The sequence below is a fragment of the Gracilinanus agilis genome, chromosome 6 (assembly GCF_016433145.1).
Source record: "Gracilinanus agilis isolate LMUSP501 chromosome 6, AgileGrace, whole genome shotgun sequence".
Taxonomy (NCBI): Eukaryota; Metazoa; Chordata; class Mammalia; order Didelphimorphia; family Didelphidae; genus Gracilinanus; species Gracilinanus agilis.
In genome coordinates this window covers 271,472,309-271,488,263 of record NC_058135.1, presented here as the reverse complement: position 1 = coordinate 271,488,263, position 15,955 = coordinate 271,472,309, and the positions used below count along the sequence as shown (strand labels likewise).

The following is a 15,955-nucleotide window of genomic DNA, read 5'->3' as shown; positions in this document are numbered from 1 at the left end:
ATGAATCTGATTATGGGGTTTGGCATTTCCAGAAAAAGGGGAGCAACTTACATAAGGGGACACGGCTAGCTTACTAAGGAGAACTGCAACCAGGGTGAAGCATGGCCAGAGTCTTCCTGAAATAGTGGTCAGAAGGTGGCTTTTTTGAGGGGAAGGAGGAAAGCCTTTGAGTATCTGGGATTACTGGGAGTGCTGACCAACTTCCCAAAGGCATTCCAGTTTTTTTTTGTTTGTTTATTTGTTTTTACTAAAACCCTCACCTTCCACCTTGGAATCAATATTGTGTATTGGTCCTAAGGCAGAAGAGAAGTAAAGGCTAGGCAATGGGAGTTAAGTGACTTACCCAAGGTCACACAGCTAGGAAGTGTCTGAGATCAGATTTGAACCCAGGACCTCCCATCTCTGGGCCTGGCTCTCAATCCACTGAACCACCCAGCTGCCCCCAGCATTCCAGTTCTTCTCTTGCTCCAATTCAATTCTGAGTACAATTCACTATTTTTTCCGTCTACCAGTATATATGTGTTTATTTGTGTGTATATGTATATATCTCACATGTCAATATACATATTGATAAGCTAATTCAAGGGGCCTTCTATCCAGTCATCAGTCTGGACAGCAGGCATTCTTCATTCAATTGGCTCTTCCTGTGGGCTTTATAATTTAAAAAATCGTTGCATTTGGTGTATTCATTGAGAAGGTTCTAGTATTCTGATGTTTTATATTAACATATCCACATCCATCTTTGTATGCATCCATACATCTTAATATCCACAGCATGCCACCCGTAGGAAGGCACATCAGAGTGGCTACACCTGAGGCAGTACAGCCCTCCAGGTGAGGAATCCTACCCAGGGGGAATCCTTCCTCCATTTGGCTCCTATGATAGACATCCACCATGACAGCAGCAAACATGTTGGGTACACAGCATTCATCTTCCTGAATTTATGCCTTGCTTATTAGTGTTGGAGGATTATTAAATGAAGCTTTTATGGTTATATTTGTCAAGGAGTCTTACATGTTCTTCATATATGCATTGGAAACAACTTGTTGGAGGCAAGCCATTAAGGTTTCACTTTGTTCCACAGAGCTCAAAGTTTTTATAATCGGCATTAATGCAGGGGGAACTTGTATTCACTACACCTTTTGATCATTGTGAAAATTCAATTCAAAAAAGGTTTTCTTATAAGCCTGCTATATGCTGGCACTAGAAGTACACTGTCAAAAATCATTCATCACTCTTCTTCTCCTATTTCCATCAAGGATCATCTTGAGATATGTACAGAGCATTAAAAAAAACACAACTCGTCTTAGAATTGATACCAAATATTAGTTCCAAGGCAGAAGAGTGGTAAGGGCTAGGTGATTGGGGTCAAGTAACTTGCCCAGGATCACACAGCTAGGATGTGTCTGTAGTTAGATTTGAACCCAGGACCTTTCACCTGTAAGCCTGGCTCTCTCTATATACATTGAGGCACCTAGCTGCCCCTAAGCACCATTCTTTTTTTTTTTTTAAACCCTTACCTTCCGTCTTGGAGTCAATACTGTGTATTGGCTCCAAGGCAGAAGAGTGGTAAGGGTGGGCAATGAGGGTCAAGTGACTTACCCAGGGTCACACAGCTGGGAAGTGTCTGAGGCCAGATTTGAACCTAGGACCTCCCATCTCTAGGCCTGACTCTCCATCCACTGAGCTACCCAGCTGTCCCCAGCACCATTACTCTTAAGGATTTTATAAGGCTAAAAAGTACAAATATGGACTGTTATTAATGGTGTCTTGACCTGCTGTTCTTGTAATACCATGTGTAACTCTCCCCATTTGTTTAGTATCTTTCCCTCTTTCCAATATCTCCAGACTCAGTCCCTTAAAGCTTTCCAAATTGCTTTGCCACAAGCCGATTTCTTCTGTGTATACGAAGTCTATTCCAGTTGTTCTTCCAGGTTTCCTATTCTTCGGCATTATTCCACTTGCTCAGGAAGGTGTTAAAAGAGTCCAAATGTGTAGTTCTCCTTTCATCAATCATTAAAATGTTATGGAAATGCTGAGATTTACATACATTTTCCCTCATCCTCATTCCTGCCTATAAATACTCTCATAAAGATCTGGGTTAACTGGGTCTCATGCCAACTTTTCTGGACTTGTTTTTCCTCTTCCTTCATTTTGTGAGGTAACAGAGCTCTCAGTTCTTCCACTCTTTCTTCTCCATAGCTTCCCAAGAGAATTTTTATTCACCAACACAGCTCTGTGTTTAGCAATATCAAGCATTTTGTGGATGAAGCACTCTCCTAATTGATATATTGGGTTTTTACCAGTTAAGCTTCTATAAAGAAATGAGAATTTGCTTCAAGGTATTTTCTTTTATCTACTTTTGATTTTCAAAAAACTGCAGAATTAGTCCACATAAGTGTCACCAGTTCATCCAAATAGGTCAGAATGAAGCTTCTATAACTACATTAGGCCTTCTTGGATTTAACTTTCTGATTTAGTCAGTTCTGACCTTTTGCTATGACAAATTGTTCTTCCAATGACACAGAAACAACTGATTCCTAAGGACTTTGTCCCAGGCCATCACTGATTTCTTCTTATTTCTTTGTTCAGTACTTTTCTATAACCAGTGTCTCCCTCCCAATGTATTTACTTATTTTTTTTTTTATACCCTCATCTTCTGACTTGGAGTCATACTGTGTATTGGCTCCAAGGCAGAAGAGTGGTAAGGGTAGGCAATGGGGGTCAAGTGACTTGCCCAGGATCACACAGCTGGGAAGTGTTTGAGGTCAGATTTGAACCCAGGACCTCCCGTCTCTAGGCCTGGTTCTCAATCCACTGAGCTACCCAGCTGCCCCCACAATGTACTTTTAAAAATATATTCATTTTATTTCTCTTATCAAATACTTCCCAATTATATATGAAAATTTTTTCTTTAACATTTCTCACTTCTTAAGGAAAGTATTCATGATACATAGGCATGATGCTTGCCAATAGTCAACAAGCTTTTGACCTCTTTCATTTCTTATTCTAGAACCCTATTTTCCAGCATATTTTTGGCCTACCTTTCCTATGCCCACTTTTGTACTGAAGTCACTGCATACTAAACCTCGTCAACTCAGTTAGGAGGACCCAAGAGACTTCTTTGTAGAATTTCTCTATCTTTTCAGACTTTGTAACAGACATTGGTGCAAAGGCTAGAGATATTTTCATTGTAGTCTTTTTGTTTTATATTCATCCTGGGCACTGCAAGACAGGAAAACTCATTGTCTGGCAAAATAATGCTGTCTCTGGGTGATAACGAAAACATCTTCCCTGATTTTTAATTGGTTCTTCAAGAAGGTCTGGGAATCATTCTTCCAAATAGCTGCAGTTTCCTTTTTTTAAATTTTTTAAGCAAATAGGGTTAAGTGACTTGCCCAGGATCACACGCCTAGTGTCTGAGGTACTATTTCCTTTTGTCTTTGGGTTTTAAAGTGAGAATATCAATATTGAGATGGTTTAATCAGGCTTTCACTATCTCATAAATGAGGCTAAAAAGTGTGCTGTAAAACAAATCAAAAGATACAGTGAAATTCCAGCACAAAAGAACTGGAAAGGCTCACAGGATACAGAATGAAAAGTTAGAGCTAAAGGAACTTTAGGAAGGCAGCAGAGTACAATATCAAAGAGAATTAATTAGACAAGAAGACGGAGAAGACACAGGATCACTTCCCAGGGATCTGTGCTTGGCCCTGCACTGTTTAATATCTTTTTCAATGTCTTGAATGAAGGTATAGACATCATGCTCATCAGATTTGCATATGACACGAAACTGTAACACACTGGAGGATGATCCAGATCCCATAAGATATTTACAGGCTAGAGGACTGGGCTAAATCTAATCAGATGACATCGATGGGGGGGGGGGGGTGAAGGTAACATGTTCCATAGGGTACAAATCAACTTGTGGGAGGCATAGCTAGATAGCAGTTGTTATGACAAAGAGCCGAGAGTTTTGGCAAGACCAAAAGGTCAACAAAAATCAACAGTACAATGTGGTCACCAAAGAAGCTAATGTGAGCTCTGACTGCACTGAAGCATCACTTCCAGGAATACGGTGCTGACAGTCCCATTGTTCTCTACCCTCTTCAAACCTCATCTGGAACACTGGGTTAGTTCTGGACACCACAGTTAAAGAAAGCTACTCGACCAGCTGGAAAGTGTCCAGAGGAGGACAACCACAAGTCATGGCCTTGAGTCTATAGTAGGTTACCCGAATGACTCAGAGAGGACATGACAGTTGTTTTTAAGTATCTGAAGTAACTATCACTAGAGAAAGTTACATAGGCTTGATCTCTTGGGCCCCAGGGGGAAGAACCAGAGCCAATGGACAAGCAAATTGAGTTAGGCTTGGTGTCAGGAAGAACTTGCTAACGATTAGCACTGTCCAAAAGCAGAACGAAACACCTTGAGAGGTGGTAGGTCCCTCCTTGTTGAGGTCTTCAAACAGACACTGGATGGCCACTTGATGGGTATATTATGCTAAGGATTCCTTTGGGGTATAGGCTGGACTAGATGGCAACTAAGTCCCTTTTGATTCTCCAGTTCTGTGTAGTTTTATGACATAATGGTTGTGTGACCTTTGGTAAGTCACTTTACCTTGATGATCCTGAATTTCTTCCTTTGTAAATTAAGGTTGGACTAGAGCAACTTTTCTCAAGCTTTTTGGTCTCAGGACTCCTTTACACTCTTAAAAACTGAGGACCTCTCCCCAACCCCAGGCTTTTGTTTATATGGGTTATGTCTGTTAATATCTATATTTTATTTAAAATTTTTTGGTATAACTTTGGTATAACCAAATAATTGGTATAAAATTTAAAATGTTTTGGTATAACCATGAAAACAGTTTTGACCTCATAGGTTCACTTAAAGGCTCTCATGGGCCCCCAAGGGTCCCTCGACCACATCATGAGAATCACTGGACTAATCTTTAAGGTCCCTTTTTGAAAATCCAATAATCTTGGGACTTTCCTGAGCTTTAGTTTACTCCTCTGTAAAATAAGGATATTATTAATGCTACCTACATAACAGGGTTGTTTTGGTCTGGACCTGGGGTTTGTTTGGCAACTTTCTCCATTCAATAGAGAACTTCAATAACTCTCAGATTGTTGCTGGGGGCACTGGACTAAATGACTTACTCATGGTCACATAGCTAACGTGTCATCAGCAGGACCTGAAATCACCTGATCTATCTGACTCCAAGGCTGACCATCCATGGTGCCTTTCAGCAAATGAGATAATGTATGTAAGATGCTTTGCAAATTATAAATCACTAAACAAATATAAGTTATTAACAAAGACCATCTGAACTGGAAAGGCCCTTTGTATGGATGGAAGAACCAGGATTCAAAGCCAGGTCCACTGACTACAAGTTCAAAGTTCTTTCCACTCCAAAAAATGAGAATACATGATCTGTACATATTAATTTGAGTCCCACGGTGCTATATTTTACATCCAACACAAAATACAACTCTTTGTTGACTTGGTTCTAAACCTAACAAATATTCAGCTCAAGAATTTTGCTTTCCTTTGAAGTTGGAAAAAATTTTTTAGATAGTCTGTATGAGCCAAGACTCCTCAAAATTCTTTCTATTCTGGAAGAATTTGAATGAATGTTCTTCCTTCCTAATGAATTCCAATGTAACAAATAATTAAGTCTTTCCACTGACTATTTTTTTTAACCCTAACCTTCTGTTTTAGTATCAAGTGAGGGCGAGGCAATTTTAGTTAAGTGACTTTCTAAGGGTTACACAGCTAGGAAGTGTCTGAGGCCAGATTTAAACCCAGGTGCTCCTTGGTTCCAGGCCTGATGGTTTACCTAGCTGATCCTTTCCTTGATTCTTTTTGTTTGTTTGAAACTCCACCTTCCTTTTTAGAAACAATACTGTGTATTGGTTTCAAGGCAGAAGAGCAGTAAGGGCTAGGCAATGGGGGTTAAGTGACATGCCCAGAGTCACACAGCTAGCAAGTGTCTGAGGCCAAATTTTAATCCAGGGTCTCACATCTTTAGGCCCAGTGCCTCACCATTTACTGAGCCACTTAGATGCCCCACCCCCCACTGATTCTTTAAAATTCCATAACTATTACATTATCCTTTAGTGAAAAAGAACCCTGGCCAGAGTGGGGAGACTTAAATTCTCATGCTGTTTCTGTTCCCGCCTAGCTGGATGCTCCTGGGCAAATCCTGCTCATTTATGGAGTTGTTTCCTTCTCCGCACAATGAGGAGGCTAGGCGAGATTATCTCTAAAGTTTGATTCCAGTTTTAAGACTAATTGTCAGGGCTAGAATCTGTCCTACTTGTTCGCCTTTTCTTCCTTCCTCTGGCCGTTAGCAGGTGCTAATGTCCATGCACTGACTGAAGAGATTTGTACCCCAGCACTCAGCACACACTCAGTGTGTGGCACAAAGTAAGGTTTTTCTCAATCATCTCAGCCTTTAGGCTTTTCAACTCTCCCAAATGCCATTATCTTGTGCTGTTTTGACCAAGAGAGCCTAAATTCCTTGGGAGTAGGGACTAGGTCCCCTTTTTGTTAAAGTTCCCTACACAAAGAAAAAGCACTGGGCCCAGAGCAGGCACTCAGTGCATAACACTGTTACTCTCCTCTTCAGCTCAGCAAGAACCATCGTTGATATTCTCTGTGCCTGGGCAAAAGCAAGAGACAGATTGACCTTCACATTGGTCTCTAATCAAGTTGTCCACAATGTCCCTGTTTCCCCAAGTTCTGACTTAGGGGTCTCAGCTTACTCATTTACAAAATGGGAATAATTTAACCCATAGGGTTCTGTTAGAAGCAAATGACATAGTGCATGTAAGATGTTCAATTAACCTTTAAAGAACTCTAGAAACACCAGCCAGAATTAATATCTGGCCCCTTCCAAAATAGTGTCCCACCAAGAATTACAGCTGAAATTTATGAAGCACTGAAAGATACTGGCCCATTTGATCCCAACAGCATTACTATCCCCATTTTGCAACTGAGGAAAATGAAGGCTCAGAGAGAACAGTGAGTTGCCCAGGATCACACCACTAGCGTCTAAGGCAAGATTTAAACACAGGCTTTCCTCCTTTCAGTTCCACCAAGTAGTTTTTCATTCTGTGCAACAAAAAACAAGGCCCGTTTTGTCTTTCTCTGTATCTCCAAAGTAGGCCAGCTGGTCCACTCCATCCGGATTTGGTGAGCTGAGGGATGCCACCACGACACTCCCATTCCTGAAGGGGAGGTTCTCAATTCTGGCTCAAAGCCTTTTAGACTGCTCCTGTCTTTCCACTCTCCCTGGTGAGGGAGTGACAAGCCCACAAGCCCCGGCTGGAAATTTCTGTCTGAGCCAGGTGTGCAGAAACAGCTGGCACCCCAGCTCGGCCTCCTGGGATAACTGGGTTCAGAGCAGGCAACAATTCACACTGACATGAGCACTTGGAGCTTTCCAAAGGAGGAAGTCATAGGGGGGTCCCTTGCTATATCGAGGAACCATTTGCCATATCCTTCTGGTTCCAGTTAGACAATACAAAGAGAGATCAGGTCCAGGGAGACACTCAATACCAAGCAACTAGAAAATAAGACATTTTTATAGAAGGGATTTTTCCGGAGGGCCAGCTGGGAGCAGAACAATGTTAGGGGCCTGTCTCAACTTCCACCACTTCAGCCACAGTGCTGAAACCTGCCATACCCTCTTGAATGAGGACCAGGCTATGCCCGGGTCCTGGCTCTTCCTGAACCACAATGCATCTGTCCTCACTCTCTGAAATGGAAATCTCGATGACATCTGCTGGGGAAGAGGTTGGGGTAGGGGAGGAATCCTCTTCGCTTGGGGTGACTACCAGCTCTGTCTCTGCCTGGAGCAGCACCATGCTGGGCTTGGCTGAGGTGGAAGCGCAGCCATTTGGGCCTTTAGACTGATGGCTGAGCTGGTGTCTTTTGAGGCTCTGAAGAAGGGTGTAGCCCATGCCACAGGTTGGGCAGCGGAAAGGCTTGTCTGCCAGGTGAGACTTGAGGTGGCGTCGCAGCTTGGTGGCCAGAGTATATGCCCGGCCACACTGGGGGCAGGGAAAGGGCCTTTCACCAGAGTGCAGGCGTTCATGGGCTCGAAGCGTGTGGGGATCCCTCAGGGCTTTGCCACACACTGGGCAGAGATGGGCCTCCCCTGTGTGGGAGATGAGATGTCTCCGCAGCTCTGGCAGCTGTGGGAAGGCATCTGTGCAATGTGGGCAGCGGTAGGGGCGCTCACCGGTGTGAAGGCGCAGGTGTCCCCGCAGGTTGCCACGTTGGCGGAAGGCCCTGCCACAATGGGGGCACAGGAAGGGCTTCTCACCTGTGTGGAGGCGCATGTGGTTCCTCAGGGAGCCTTGATTGGCCAGGTGGCGCCCACAGATGGGGCAGGGGCATGGGGTGGGGGCAGCAGGCACTTGATGGGTCTTGCGGTGAAGCCTTAAGGAAGGCCGCCGGGCGAAGGCCTTGCCACACTGGTCACACGTGAAGGGGCGGGCTCCCGAGTGTACCACCTGGTGCTCTCGCAAGTCTCGGCGGGTGCCATAGGCCTTGTCACACTGTGGGCAGGGAAAGGGCCGGACTCCTCGGTGTCCTAGCATGTGGGCCTTGAAGCTCTCCTCAGAGCTGTAGCTCTTGCCACACTCTGTGCAAAGGAATGGTTTATGCCCTGCATGGACAAACTGGTGCTTCTTCAGGTGGCAGAGCTGCAAGAAGGCCTTGCTGCACACAGTACAGTGGTAGCGCCTAGAGGAGTGCCGGGCAGTGCCCCCAGGAGGCTTGGTGAGGTTTGAGTGCTCTGCCTCTCCAGCCTGGCGGTCCTGGGGGCTTCCAGGACCAAGCAGCTTACACGCTCTGTTAGCCAGGCGGGTGCTGAGCCGAGGGCCCCCACTAGGAGCCACAGATGAGGAGGTTGAATCACTGGGGCTCAGATCCTCCGGACCTGCAGACAGGCTGCTCTGGGGCAGCTGTGTCCCTTCTGCAGGGCTGTCTGGCAGAGGGACTATTCTTCTTTCCTTCTCTTTTTCCCCCTCTTCTTCTATGTGATCCCCAGGCTCTAGGGGCTGAGAGCCTGTGAGACTCTCATCCTGGGATTTAGGCCCAAATTCCAGGCTCTGTTTAGTGACTTTCTTAATGGCAAGGCCCTGCTGGGGAGAGAGGGCTGAAAGGGAAGAGGAGAAGAGAAGGGTCAGCACAGCCTGAGATGAGGCAGCTGCTAAGAAACTGTACTTTGCCTACCCTAGCCTGAGTCCCTAGGTGAGGCAATGACAGACATCTTCCCTAGGGAACTGACTGATGGAAAAATGCTGCTCCAGGTGCCCCCAGGGAAGTCACAACCTTCTTCTAACCTGCCACTGGGCTAAGTGCTTTATAACCATTCTCTCATTGGATCCTCACTGCAGCCCCAGAGTGCAAAGTCTCTTACTATCTCCATTTTATAGCTAAGGAAACTGAGGCAGGTAGGTTAGGAGGCTGGTTCAGGGTCCCACTAGTCAGTAACTGAGGCAGGATTTTCATTGGATCCTCCTGACCCCAGGCCCAGTGCTCTGCGCACTCTGGGGCCTCTTAGAGGCTGTTGTTTTTCTGCTGCTTCAATGAATCTTGTTGGGAATCAGAGCTGGACCCTCCTAGGGAAACCCACACTAGCAAGAGTTAGTCTCCTGGTGGCCCCTTCTGGGCTGTCCCCAACAAAAACATACCTGTGCATGGCTCAGTTGTATCCTCTCCAGGAGAGACCCCATCGGTTAGCACTGTGGTCCCCAGCTCTGACCCTGACTCCATGGCCAGTGGCTGTTCCTCTGCATGTCCTGGGCCTATGCTGGGAGACTGGGGCCACAGCAGCAGTTCACAGCCAGGTGGGATGGTCTGGGATACTTGCAAGTGGAGCCTCTCACCAATCCTCACGGGGGCCACATTCCCCTCCTTCTTCCTTCGGCCCTGTTGCACCAAACTACAAGAAGGCCAGAGGCCAGTTAGGACCCCTTGGTGAAGCTGCTTTCTCTGAAATGCCTGAGCTACATACTTAGATGCTCCCAACCTAATTTTTCAGATGTGTGCACTCACTGAGAACGTAAGACCATTCTAAATGCTATGATGAAAAGAAACACTACGGTACAGTGCCTGCCCCCATAAAGCTTCCATTCTAGGCTATAAGGGTCAGGCTTATCCACTGCTCCATCACATCCCTACTCACCTGGCCCACCCTGAGCTCTGCTCACACACACGCACATCCCTCCACAGGCCCAGCAACATCTGAAAGAGATAACACAACCATAAACTTGTATAATGCTTCACAGTTTACAAGCTTGTATATTCACCACCTCATTTGCTCTTCACAGCCGCCTCCACAGCACTGCATTTGATTCTCACAAAACAAATATTTACTAAATGAAGAAATCATTTCCTCAGTGCAGCAGGCTGGCAAGTGTAAATCTCCCCATTTTACAGATGACAAAATTGAGACATGGGGAAATGATGGCCTCAGAATGACCACTCACACTTTTAATGAGTAGGGAATCAGCAACCAGGTCCCCTTCTGATAAGCCTGAGGACCACTGGTCTTTACCACCCACCCTGCCCCTGATCCCTAGGCCTTGACAGTCACCCTGTGGCCACACCTTGAGGACCACTGCTTTTATACCTTCCTCACTGCATTATTTTCTTCATTTTGTTTTGGAAGCCCAGAGATGGTTTCTTTTCTGTTTGTGTGCTCAGTGATCAGCACAGACCTTGGGACATAGTGAACACTTTTTCATTTAATTGTTATTGATTCAGATGTGGTATCCCCAAAGAAAAACCTAAGCTCTTTCAGAGAAAGTATCCTTTTGTTCTTGTCTTAGAAAGCCCTGAGTTCAATTCCTACTTCAGAAATTCACTAGCTGTGTGAACCTGGGTATTGTGCTGGTTTCCTCATCTGAAAAATAGGAACAAAGACACCTCCTTGAAAGGATTGTTGTGAAGATTAAAATCAGCTAACAGATACAAACTGCTTTATAAGTCCCAGAGAATTCTGGCATCCGCAGGCCCTAGCTGGCACCCAGGAGGTACTTAACCAGTTCTTGTTCACGGACTGAGAGTTTGCTGGTTCTCTTCCCTCTTCTTTGCCAGTGGAGCCTGAGTTCCTCTGGCTAGAAGGTTCTCTTTCCTAGCTCTTCTTTGAGAATCTCCCCCTTCACGGTCCTCCTACCCTGAACTAAACTGTCACCTTTCAGAGAAGTGGGGCAAGGCCATATCAGTTTACCAGCCAGCCAGGCTCTGGCTTCCCTTGCAAGCCTTCCTGGGCCAATGCTTCCCCAGTTCATTTTGGAAACCAGGTTTCCTCGAGTACCTACTCTGTGCAGGGCGCTGTCCGAGGTGCTAAAAGAACCACAAAGTCTAAAGAAAAGTCTACAGGGGCTCATTGGACACGGTAGGGGGATGAGACCTGGAGAGGTCACTGAAGTGAGGAGTACATTAAGGGTTATTGATGAGGCAAACAGCATTGATCGATAGATCGATCTATCAGGATTTTCTTATGTATTAGACGCCTAATCTGTGCCAGGGCCCGAGGGTGCAAAGTTGTCAAAGGGAACAGATCTCTGTCCTCTCTGCCCAGTCTGGCGGCCACCCCGGGTCTCCCCAACTTCTTGCAGCCCTTCGCTCGTCTGGTCTGGATCGTTGGGGCCCGGATTATTGTGGAGGGAACGGGGGCCTTTCGGGTCCCAGCTGAAGGTGGGCAGGTTTGATGGACAGGGAAACAGAAGCAGCGAGCCGGGAGGTGCCCAGGGCGGCGCCGCCGCGGGAAAGGTTGAAGGGTGGGGGTGGGGGGAGCTGCCGATGCTGGGCAGCATCGGACAGACGAGGAGACGGAAGCCCTCCCCGCGCCGCGGCCCTCCGTACCTCCTGAGGCCCGGCCCCCCGTTCCTCCAGGGGCCCCCAGAGAAGCCCCTGCCGCAGCGCGGCCCCGACGCACCAGACCCCAAGGCGCCGCCGCCGGGCCCCCGATGGGCCCACGGCCAGGCCGCGGGGAAGGCTGCGCAGGGCCTGGGCAGCAGCTGCGGGCCCCGGCTCGGGCTCGGCGGCCGGGAGGGGCGCGGGGGGGCCGGGGGAAGCCCCCAGCCCCGGCCCCGGGCTCGCACACGTAGCCGCCAGCACCGCTCCCGGGCCTATGCGGCCCAGCACACCCGCTTCCACTGCAGGCGGAAGTGAGGGCCGCCCGCGACACTCCCCCGGAAACACGCGCCTGCTCCCGGGATTCCGCCCGCTCGAGGAACGCAGCCGGACTTCCGCTGGGAGAACTGGGGGCGGGGTTTAACTCCCCTCCCATTACAGAAGGGGAAACTGAGGCTCCANGGGGGCACGTGCGGCCCCCGCCTCCGGCCCGGCGGCCGGGAGGGGCGCGGGGGGGCCGGGGGAACCCCCCAGCCCCGGCCCCGGGCTCGCACACGTAGCCGCCAGCACCGCTCCCGGGCCTCTGCGGCCCAGCACACCCGCTTCCACTGCAGGCGGAAGTGAGGGCCGCCCGCGACACTCCCCCGGAAACACGCGCCTGCTCCCGGGATTCCGCCCGCTCGAGGAACGCAGCCGGACTTCCGCTGGGAGAACTGGGGGCGGGGTCTAACTCCCCTCCCATTACAGAAGGGGAAACTGAGGCTCCAGGGCACTCAGGGAGTTGAGACTCCGGACCCAGTGGTGCAGAACTTCAAATCCACTGGCCACAGGGATTCCACACCTTTAACCCAGGACAATACTATCAATAATGGATGATAGCCAGGATTTCCAAAGCGCTTTAAAATGCGCAAAGCGTTTTACAAATACTGTCTCACAACTGCCCTGGAAGCTACGTAGGTGCTGTTATTATCCTCATTTTACAGCTGAGGAAACCTGGGCAGGCACAGGTGAAACGACTTGCTCACGATCCCCCGATAGTAAAGGTTTTTCGCTACACCTCCCATAGATTGGAACTATAATAATGAAAACTCTCATCATCATTACAGGCAGATGCAGTCATTTGAGTGGAGAGCTGTCCTCAAGAGGGGACAGTCATGAATGAAGTGGAATCTGCGGATTTGGAAGGCAGGAAGACCAGGGTTCAAGTCTCTTTTAGATTAGAGGATATGGGAGAGGATCTTTGTTCTGTACACCCTGGTAACTTAACAGCCCAGAGAAGATCAGCACCTCTGGAGGGAGGATCAGTGTTCTGTGTACCATTGCGCCACCTAGCTGCTCAGGGAAGACTAGCACTTCTGGTGGGAGGACTTGCTGAGCCCCTTTCAGGGCTGCTTTGGTATCCAACTCTCACCCAATTCTCCTCTTTGGCTCCAGGAAGCTATAGGGTAAGCAACAGCCACACCTCAGTAAGCAGTCTCAGCAGACAAGTTAAACCAGTTTAATGGTAACTCACAGGCCTTAAACCTGTCCATGAGTCACCTACCTCAAGCATGTGAAGACTTCACCCGGTGGAATGGGTAGAGAACAATTGTTCCAAGAGCTATGAAGGGGGCATAAGAAAGTAGTGTGGAGCACTTAGAGCTTGATTAGACATCAAAAAAGCCAATGTCATCTACTGCGTCCTGGGCCATTGCTAGTTGTCCCAACTTTTGTCTTGCCACTGGACTTCAGTGACTTAGGGAAAGAGAGAGTGAAGCTGATGACTTTGTACAACTCTGCCTCACTTAAGTCTAATTTATGCTCAAGTCAAAAGACATCACCAGTGATGTCATTTGGGTCCTCTTTGAGAATGAAGGACAACAACTGACCAGACTGGAAGCTCCTTGAAGGCAAGACCTATCTTTTGGCTCATTATATGTCCCTAGCATTTTGCACAGTTCCTGGAATGTAGTAGGCATCTAATACTGTTGGCAAGATTTCATTAAAAACAAAACAAAACAAAAAACAACCTTTACCTTTTATTTAGAATTAATACTATGTATTGGCTCCAAGGTAGAAGAGAAGTAAGGGCTAGGAAATGGGGGTTAAGCCACATGCCCAGGATCACACAGCTAGCAAATGTCTAAGTCCAGATTTGAACCCTATGACCTCCCATCTCTGGGCCTGGCTCTCAATCCACTGGATTTTGTTTTGTTTTTAAGAAGAAGATCAAAGAAATCACAGGATGGTATCTTAACTTGCTGGTGAATTGGATTCAAGTGAGACAGAGTTGCACAGTCAACAGCCTTACTCTCTTTTAGAGTCATAAAAAATCCAGTGGAAAGACAAAAATTAAGATGATTGACGATGATCTGAGATGCAGTGGATGACCTTGGCTTCTTTGATGTCTAACCAAGGTCTATGGGCTACACAGCACCTGCTTCTGCTGCCTTCATGGCTATTGGAACAAATTGTTCTCATTCTCCCATTTCACTGGGAGAAGTTTTCACATGCTTCCGGTAGATATCCCCCTTGATCACCAATAGGTTTAAAGCCTATTGGCTACCCTCAGCCTGGTTTAGCCCATTTGCTGAGATGGTTTTCTCGGCTATAGCTGGACTATAGCTGCTGTGCTGAGCTTCTTGTAGAGCCACAGGTGAGAGGAGGCAATTAATAAATGCTTATTAACTGACCACCTCTGACACAGCCTGACTGGGTGACCTTGGGGAAGATACTATGCCTCAGGCAAGTCTCTCAGACCCCCAGGCAAAAGACAAGTGACAATCTTTTGAGGGAAAGAGTTTTCTCACTAGGAATTCCCTTCATAATAACAGTGATGATAATAGTAATGACAACTAGCATTTATATAGCATTGTAAAATTGGCAAAAGGCTTTACAAATATTGTCTTATTTGAACCTTTCATTCAGTTGTATTAACAGCTATCTTTGAGAGGGGTTAGGTGGTAAAGAGTGTTGGCCAGTGAGACTGAATCTCTCAAACCTTCCCTCCAAGTGCCACTAACACTTGACAAACTGAGGGATTTTCTCAGGAATGGTGGACGTCCAGAGATCAGGAGTCAGCATTGTAGGATAGTGGGAAGGCTATCTCATATGGTAAGGTAGGTAGAGACCCTGGCTGGCCCGGCCCGAACCCTCAGTGAACTAAAGCCTCCCCCAAGTCAGACGACGACGACGACTCCACAGAGGGTCTTGCTCAATGGTGGTCTCAGCTAAGCAACTGCTCACAGATCCTCTTCCCCTCTTTGTCCATGAATAAACTGGAACCTGTTTTCTGACTGCTGTATATTTATTGTGGGTAAATTAGGGTAGTTGATGAAGAGGATGGGTAGAGGGTAGAAGATAGACACTAATGATCTAAGCCCCAAGGTCTATCCCCTTGGGGAGCCAAGTCTGGCTTCAACCCAAAGGTTCTCCTTCCCGTTCCCTCTATATCTAGTTCTATCCTATTATCTTAGTTATAAATAATTTTAGGTAGGGTCCTTTGAGCAGATCCCTAAATTCGTGCAAGGCAAGGTGAGGACGGCACGAATTTAGGAATCTACTCCCAGATTAAAGTCTGACTCCCCAAGGATCAAGTGACCTTGATCTTGATCTTGATTCAATGGATGCTGGCACTGAAACAGGCGTTAGGGATTAACCTGAGTCCAGGAAACCCTTAGGTTGGTTCTTGAATCCTCTTGAGCAAGCTCCACTCCCTCCTTCCACCCTAAGCTCCTCAATTCAAAAGCCCCTTCCTTTGGAATCCTTCCCAGAATTCTCTGCTGTTTCCAACCAAAGCTGCAGGCTCTTGCTCTCAGCATGCAACATTCTGTGCAGAATTTCCTTTCCTCACACTCTGCCCTTCCACAATCAATAAACATTTATTAAGCAGCTACAATGTACCAGGCACTGTCTAAATGTTGGAGATACCAAAAGAGTCAAAAGACAGTCCCTGCCCCTAAGGTACTTACAATCTAATGGGAGAGGCAACATAGAGATAAATATATACCGAGCAAGCTATATACAGGATAAATAGGAAGTAATTAACAGAGGGAAGACTTCCTCATTAGATCCTTACAACAACCCTGGGAGGTGTAT

At 47.1% G+C, this 15,955-nt stretch overlaps 1 protein-coding gene across 1 annotated transcript; it reads right to left on the bottom strand.

Moving 5' to 3' along the window:
* Positions 1 to 7,143: 7,143 nt before the first annotated feature.
* Positions 7,144 to 12,620, bottom strand: ZNF408 (zinc finger protein 408). Its single transcript, XM_044681862.1, has 5 exons — positions 12,353 to 12,620; positions 11,888 to 12,180; positions 10,203 to 10,261; positions 9,709 to 9,959; positions 7,144 to 9,170 (listed from the first exon to the last, which is right to left on the bottom strand). The coding sequence occupies exons 1-5, from the start codon at positions 12,618 to 12,620 to the stop codon at positions 7,636 to 7,638; spliced, it is 2,406 nt and encodes an 801-aa protein (XP_044537797.1). The 3' UTR covers positions 7,144 to 7,635.
* Between the last annotated feature and the right edge of the window lie 3,335 nt (positions 12,621 to 15,955).

Excerpts from the sequence above, each read along its gene's own strand:
- ZNF408 (XM_044681862.1), bottom strand. The coding sequence starts at position 12,620 with ATGGGAGGGGAGTTAGACCCCGCCCCCAGTTCTCCCAGCGGAAGTCCG. Across the intron at positions 12,181-12,352 it reads CCGGGCCGGAGGCGGGGGCC|TGGAAGCGGGTGTGCTGGGC; the intron begins GCACGTGCCCCC and ends TTCCGCCTGCAG. Across the intron at positions 9,960-10,202 it reads CAGAGCTCAGGGTGGGCCAG|TTTGGTGCAACAGGGCCGAA; the intron begins GTGAGTAGGGAT and ends GCCTTCTTGTAG.